We start from the raw sequence: 7,585 nt of genomic DNA on the forward strand, positions 1-7,585 counted from the left end.
GCTGGCCTCCTGCTGACTCCCATCCAGCCCCACGGGCACTCACAGTACCCCTGAGCAGGATCCTGAGCAGGGTAGAGGCTGAGGACAGAGTGCAGAATGAGATACACAGGGAAACTGAGGCAAAGAGGCCCAGAGAGAGGAGCGGCCATGTATAAGGTGGCGGGAGTGTGGTGGCAGAGGAAGCTGGTGTCCATCAGAGAGCCCTATGTCACTGCAGCCCATGTGGGGCCATGTGTCCTGGCTCTGAGTCAGAGGATCTTGCATCAAATCATCTTTTCAGAAACTGCTGATGGGGGTAAGGATCAGTGGGAGAGCATTTGACTGCAGAAACTGCTGACATATTGATGGCCTAAACAAATCACCTCTGAATCAAACATATACCCATCAGTCAGTCAGTCAGTCAGTCAGTCAGTCAGTCAGCCAGCCAGTCATTCTATCAGTAAGCCAGCCAGTCAGCCAGCCAACCATATCATCTGTGAGCCAGTCAGTCAGTCAGTCAGCCAGTCAGCAAGTCAGTCAGCCAGCCAACCATATCATCTGTGAGCCAGTCAGTCAGTCAGTCAGCCAGTCAGCCAGTCAGCCAGTCAGCCAGCCAGTCAGCCAGCCAATCATATCGTCTGTGATCCCGTCAGTCAGTCAGTCAGCCAGTCAGCCAGTTAGTCAGCCAGTCAGCCAGCCAGTCAGCCAGCCAATCATATCGTCCGTGATCCCGTCAGTCAGTCAGTCAGCCTGTCAGACAGTTAGTCAGCCAGTCAGCCAGCCAGTCAGCCAGCCAATCATATCGTCTGTGATCCCGTCAGTCAGTCAGTCAGCCAGTCAGACAGTTAGTCAGCCAGTCAGCCAGCCAGTCAGCCAGCCAATCATATCGTCCGTGATCCCGTCAGTCAGTCAGTCAGCCAGTCAGACAGTTAGTCAGCCAGTCAGCCAGCCAGTCAGCCAGCCAATCATATCGTCCGTGATCCCGTCAGTCAGTCAGTCAGCCAGTCAGACAGTTAGTCAGCCAGTCAGCCAGCCAGTCAGCCAGCCAATCATATCGTCCGTGATCCCGTCAGTCAGTCAGTCAGCCAGTCAGACAGTTAGTCAGCCAGTCAGCCAGCCAGTCAGCCAGCCAATCATATCGTCTGTGATCCCGTCAGTCAGTCAGTCAGCCAGTCAGACAGTTAGTCAGCCAGTCAGCCAGCCAGTCAGCCAGCCAATCATATCGTCTGTGATCCCGTCAGTCAGTCAGTCAGCCAGTCAGACAGTTAGTCAGCCAGTCAGCCAGCCAGTCAGCCAGCCAATCATATCGTCTGTGATCCCGTCAGCCAGTCAGCCAGCCAGTCAGACAGCCATCCAGCCGATCAATCAGTCAGCCAGCAAATCAGCCACCTGCCAGGCAGTTAGTCAGTCAGTCAGTAAATCAGTCAGCTAGCCAATCAATCAGTTAGCCTGTCAGCCAGCCAGCCAGCCAGTCAGTCAGGCAACCAGACAGCCAGTCAGTCAATCACTCAGCCAGCCAGCCAGTCAGTCAGTCATTTAACCAGCTAGCCAGTCAGCCAGCCCACCAGTTAGTCATCCAGTCATCCAGTCAGCAAGTCAGCAAGTCAACCAGCCAGCCAGCCAGCCAGCCAACCAGCCAACCAGTCAGTCAGTCAGTCAGTCAGTCAGTCAGACAGGCAACCAGAAGCCAGCCAGTCAGCCAGCCAGTCAGTCACCCAGCTGATCATCCCGTCTGTGAGCCAGTCAGACTGTCAGTCAGCCAACCAACTAGCCAGCCAATCAGTCAGCCATGCAGCCAGCCAGCCAGGCACCTGGTCAACCAGCCAGCCAGCAAGCCAGCTGGCCAGAAAGCCAGCCAGCAAGTCAGTCAGTCAGTCACCAGCCAGCCAGCCAGCAAGTCAGTCAGTCAGTCAGTCAGCCAATCAGAGACACTTAGGCCTTGCGGTCTTCAGGTGGCAGGCTCCACCTTCTTCTACCTGGCTTCCAGCTCCACCCTGGCCATTCCCACCAGGCTGTTGATGGCAGAGATGATGATAGCCACCTCCTAAAGACCTCTCAAGGACTACACTGAGGAGGCTTGGCCTGAAGTCTGGTGTCCACAGGCTCCAGCCTCTTGCTCTGGGCCTCAGTTTTCCTCACTAGGCTCCTGTCACCCCTCTTGCTGTTATTCTCTTCTGGGCTCATCCTAAGCAGTTACCCCCATGGCCTACTCTGCATGAAGGCAGTGAGACCACTGAGTCCCCCTTGTCTTGTGCTGTGGCTCACACTGTGTGGGCTGTGATGAGACTCACCCCCATGAGCTGCAGGAGGCTAGAGGCTGCTCTTCCTAATGTGGTCTATTCTCCTCAGACACCCCTATAGCTGCCTACTGCCCACAGAGAGCTGCTGACCCAAGCCATGCCCCTTCCCATGCTGCCCCTGGACATAGTGTGGCCAAGCAAAGGACAGAGGCGATATCTCCCCCATGTCCAGCATCTGGCCTTTGACCCTGCTTGTGATCTTGTGGTGGCCACCACTCTGAAGAGCCCCACTGCTCCCTGTGGTCCGGAGGCACTGGTGGTAGCCTGGGGCTGATGGCACTGGTACTTCCCAGCTGGACAAAGACACTGTGCGCCAAAGGCCGTGGTTGGACCAGCACCTCCCCACCCGCCCCGAGGGAGCCTTCAAGCTTGGAATTATGGTTCCCAAGCATGTACTTATTCGGTTTGCCTGCGGGGAGCTCAGAACTCAGCATCACCCAATAACACACCCACACCCGGCTACATGAGGAGTTACAGCATTGCCGGTGCCCGTGGCTGGGGAGGAAGTGCCCACTGTGGCTGGGCCACTCTGCTTGGGATAGGTGGCTTCCTGGGGTGACACATCTGGGCCATCAAAGAGGGAGTGTCATATGTGACTCCCCACACAAAGAAGGGCCTTCAGGACACTCTGGGGACATGAAAGAGTCTCTTAGACCCTCTGTGGGGTGAGCAAGCATGCAGGAGCTGGCAGCTGGAGCAGGCGTCTCTCTGGGCAACACTGCAGCGGCATGAGTGAGGCAGGGATGACCATGATGGGCACAGTGACTGTCCATACGAGCCCGGCCAGAGCACGGGAGGCAGACAGTAGGTAATGGTGGGAGCCCTCTCCAGCCAGCAGCGGAGTGGCCTGGCACATACAGGGACGGCTGTGGTCCCAAGTTCCCTACGGCCAAACCTGTCATTGGAGCCCAAAGCCCAGCAGTCTGGGCCTGGGTTTCCTGGGGCCCTTGGGCCAGCTGCTCCTCTTCCAGCCTCCTTGCTCCATGACATACACAAGCCAGATGCTGTTGCTACCCTGACCCTTACCCTAACCCTAACCCTAACCCAAACCCTAACCCTCTTATCCCTCATCTGTCCACAGCAGGAGCCTATAGGTGTGGGGCCCAATCTGCACTTTCCCTCCAAGCTGTGTGACTCCGGGAACATTAGTCAACTTCTCTGTGCTCCAGGTCCTCTCTGTCAATGGCAGGAATGCTGTCCTCCCTGCAGGCAGTGGGGATCATTGACATCATAGGTGCTAACAAACGCCCACCAGGCTGGTGCTGGGACAATGGCTTGGATGCCCAGGCTGCAGTGGGTCACCTAGGCTGTACCCTAGCAAAGGCAGATCCCTTTCTCCCAGCGCCCAGGGACACAGATGAGGCTCATCTTGGAGGTGATCTTGGTGCGCTCCATGTGCACAGAGACAGAGCAGGTTGGTCCCCAGGGTCAAGATGGCACCCGGAAGGTGGGAGTCTGTGGCTCCTGTGTACCATGTGTTCTTGTGTTGGTGAAGTCCCTGTGAAGTTGCAGGGCTGACTGATTGGATGACAGTAGTCGTGCCTGGTTCCTACTCCACGTGGTTGGGAGTTGGCCAGGGATGCAGCCTCCCATCTTGAACAGCACAGATGAAATCTGCCAGGGGTGTCCTTGGAGTGGGACAGGCACCGGGGATATCCTACAGGGTGGGAGTGTCTCAGGCCTGATGCCCTAGCAAGACAGGTGTCTAAGAGATGGAGGAGCCCCATGGGGAGCCCAGGCCAGCCCATGAGCTGTGCTGGCTGGGCACTCAGCCCCCTTTGGTGTCAGTGTCCCTGTCGACAGAACGGAGATGGGGAGCCCCGTGAACCACTGTGCCCAGTGTCCTGCTACATGGTTTGTCCCCACTCTGGCCCTTTACCCAGTAGCACTTGCCTTGCCATCCTGGGCCAGGACACCCTTCGAGCCATCGGGGCCTGGCCCCTGGAGGTCAAGTTTAGGCAGAAATGGCCTCGCTTCGCTGGCTTTGGTGCAGAAAACCCAGCCCCAAACAAAACACCGCACAGCCCCACAAGTGCCTTTGTCTTCAGAATCTTCACACTCCCGCTCTGGGACATCTGTGGCCGCCCAGGCAGGGACACAGAGAGAACAAGGGCCACACTCTGAATAGGTATTCAAGCAGGGCCTGCTGCATTCATCCGGGTTCCTGTGCCCTTGCGGCTTCTTTCAGGCTCCGCCCCTCCATGGCTCCAGTGTTCTCTCCCCAGGGTGGTCCGGGTCGTCCCATCTCTGAGGCCTGGGGTATTGTCCTGGGACACCTGTCTAGTGCCGGCTGGCCACGGGCACACAGGGTCACGACGGCTCTGCAATTCACACGGGCCTGAAAGGCATCCCTTCGAGGAGTCGCCCCTCGCCTCCCTCCTCCACCCCCAGACCTCGCAGGGGGAGGGCCCGGGCAGAGTCAAACAGTATTTTTTCTGTTCTCTCCTGCAAAAGTGGAATTCAATTAGGAAAGAAGAAACTCAAGCCTGGGCAAACAGTGCTTTGAAAAAATCCTGCAGGACAGAAACCTCTTCCCACACCCTGGGCCGGCCCGTGGGGTTCCACATCCCTCCTGAGTGGGGTGCAGCTAGAATGTCCTCTCCATTTCCAGGGAAGGCTGGGTGAGGTGGCAGCTGTGAGCACAGAGCCAAATGGGAAAGCCAGTGTCCAGAGAGGCCGTTTGGCCAGGGCAGCAGGGCGAAGCAGTGTCACCAGGCCCCGCTCTTCCCTGGCCCCAGTGCCCTCACCCTGCTGCCCCCTAGGCTCCTCCTCCTGACCTTGGCCACTGCGCAGCGCTGCCAGAAGCTGATGCTGGGTGGCCTGGGGCCTGGGCACAGAGAAGCCACTGCGGGCGGCTGGTCCAGGAAAGCCTGGCAGCAATAGGGCCTCTGTCAGAAGCCCCCCTTCTCTGGTGGTCCCCAGGTCCCTGAAGAGCTGCCACTACTAAGCAGTCACCATGAGGTCAAGCAAGCCAGGATGGAGATGGTGGCTCCGCCATCCTGGGCAATGGGAGCGCTCCCCTTGCTGTCAGAATGTCCTGTCTCATGCTTCTGATAGCCCTAGCCCTCACCTCAACCCCTGCTATGTCTTCACCTGGAAGTGACAGGGCCAGGTCCACCCCGGGACACTTGCTACTCCTGTGGGCTGGGAGCTCTCCTGGGGCACACCACCCCTGGGTCCCTGGCCTGGTTCCAAGGCCCAGGAGGAGGCTACCACTGCCCTACCATGGCCTCCTCCCTTGGCTGCCCAGCCAGCATCCTCGGTGAGGACTTCTCCAGCCTGGCTCTGCCCAGGTGTCCACAGTCGGACCTGTCATGCCTGTGTGTCCATGGGCGGGCAGAGGTGACACCTTCTCAGGAAGGCAGAGCAGCTGCTGAGGCCCCGTCAGCACCACCTCGCCCCTGCCTTGCTGTGGAGGCTCCACCCACTTTGTGCACAGAACTTTTTGGGGTGCAGAGTGGGAAAGGTGACATACAAAGGGCCACCACATGGATTTCAGTGGGGCGCTGGCACAGCTCGGCAGCCTTTGATGTTTCCTACCAATGGGAATCATTTCAGCTCTTCAGAGGCAGAGGCGGCTTGGTGACAGGTGACTTGTCTCGCAGTTGCTGGGGTGCTAATTAATGCTAATTATAACCAATTGTCTCGCCAAGGCAATCTGTCCTGCTGGGGCAGGCGGGCAGGCGATGAGATGTGTCTGGCCAGGAAGGGAGAGGGTAGCTTTGGGGGGCTGGGTGTCCCTGCGCCTGGGTGCTGGCTGGGGGACATCCCTGTTACAGGGAACTCTGCTCAAATGCATGTGGCATATTCCCAGGGAGAAAAGACAGATCGTGCCTCTCGGGGCTGGGTCAGGAGGAACAGCGAGGCTGGGAGCCACCAAGGCTCAGGTGCTAAGGTGCCCAGCAGAGTTGGCACAGGAATGCTTCCTGATTGGAAGGGGATTGTGTGGAGTGTGAAGGACATAGCTGGTATCCCGAGTTCCTTCACCCGTGCTCCTTTCTTCCTGTGCCTGGGACCTCCTCCTTCCAGGCATGGAAGAGGAGCTGGGTTCAGCAGAGGTTCCCTGGGGCCACCAGCTCTTGGGTACCGGCTGAGCTCAAGCATCACTCACAGGTGGCTCTGGCTGCTCATGGCCTGGGTGGGCCACTGCGACGGACGGGTGACCTGTAAGATGTCATCCAACCTCTACCCTGAGCGCCGGAAATCAGTCCTGTTATTGCAATTTGACAGACAGGGAAACCAAGGTGCAGAGAGGTAAGGAAATGAGCTCAGCACCACAAGGGGGCTGGGCAGAGGCAGCACAGGTGAGCAAGGGGCGCACTGTGGCCGATGTCTGGGCGGCACCTAGTCACCATGGCCAAGCGAGGGTGGACACCAAAACCATGCTAAGGATGGTCGGCCATGGCCTCAGGGCTTGGCCTCCATCTGGCCCGAGCTCTTCATGGCATGGAATCCATGCTGCCCCTGCTTACAGCAGGGAATGGAGGGTTAGTGAGGGGAAGGGACTTGCCTGTGACACATTCCCCTCCCGCCCTCTCTGCCATGGTTGGCCCACTCTCTTCCTTGATGACAAGCATCCCAATAGGGCCCCCAGGGAACTCTCGGGCTCAGGGTAACTGGGAGGAACTCTTTTCAATCATGGGGTCCCCTCCACCCCTGCGGGCCAAGGTCCAGGTGACAGAGCACAGGTCATGGACACAGGGTAGGGGTGTCCCTGGCTAGCCACCTGGCTGTTGCCCATCTTCCTTCTCCACTTCTCTCTCTGTCTAGGAAACAGAGTCTTCGGGTAACCCTAATCCCAAAGCTCTTGAGGAGACCAGTTTGGGTCCCTGTGGTGAACAAACAAAAGGAGCAGAAAATGGCTGGCAGCTCCCTCCCTCAGCACCCAAGACAAACTTTGAGGAAGCTCTGATGAACCTCAACTTGACAAAGGCTCCCAAGATCCTTTGCTCCTAAGCGGTCAGGACCTGATCCCTGCTTTGTACTGGAGAGCCCCCAGCCACCCTGGGGCCCTCGGGCTCCATGCTGAGTGGCTCCCGGGGCCTCACTGCTGGACTTATACCTCCCTCCTTGCCCTGTGAATGTCCTGATCTTCCTCTGTCCCTGTTGTAGAAATGCCCCAGCCCACACCCCGAACAGTGAGACCGCACTGAGAGCCCCATTTACTCTGGGACTTGGAGGCGATCCGGGCCAGGGAGGAACAGGGGCAGAGTTGGGGTCTCTTCCCAGCCTCAGCTCCCATCCAGGGGGCCTTTGCAGGTACAAGGACTGGGGACAGCGCCTGCCAAAGGCCCTTTCTGTCCCCA

The 7,585-nt window shown here is 58.2% G+C and overlaps 1 protein-coding gene across 1 annotated transcript; it reads left to right on the forward strand.

The window, feature by feature from the left end:
- Positions 1-337: 337 nt before the first annotated feature.
- Positions 338-1,533, forward strand: LOC147827439 (uncharacterized; the record flags this gene model as incomplete). Its single annotated transcript, XM_087214212.1, has 1 exon — positions 338-1,533. A coding segment is annotated over one exon (1,074 nt), but the record flags the coding sequence as incomplete, so codon positions are not given.
- Positions 1,534-7,585: the final 6,052 nt, after the last annotated feature.

The sequence above is a fragment of the Heterocephalus glaber genome, unplaced genomic scaffold (genome assembly GCF_053883595.1).
Source record: "Heterocephalus glaber isolate CG9 unplaced genomic scaffold, H.glaber_assembly_v1.0 deba00001444, whole genome shotgun sequence".
Classification (NCBI taxonomy): Eukaryota; Metazoa; Chordata; class Mammalia; order Rodentia; family Bathyergidae; genus Heterocephalus; species Heterocephalus glaber.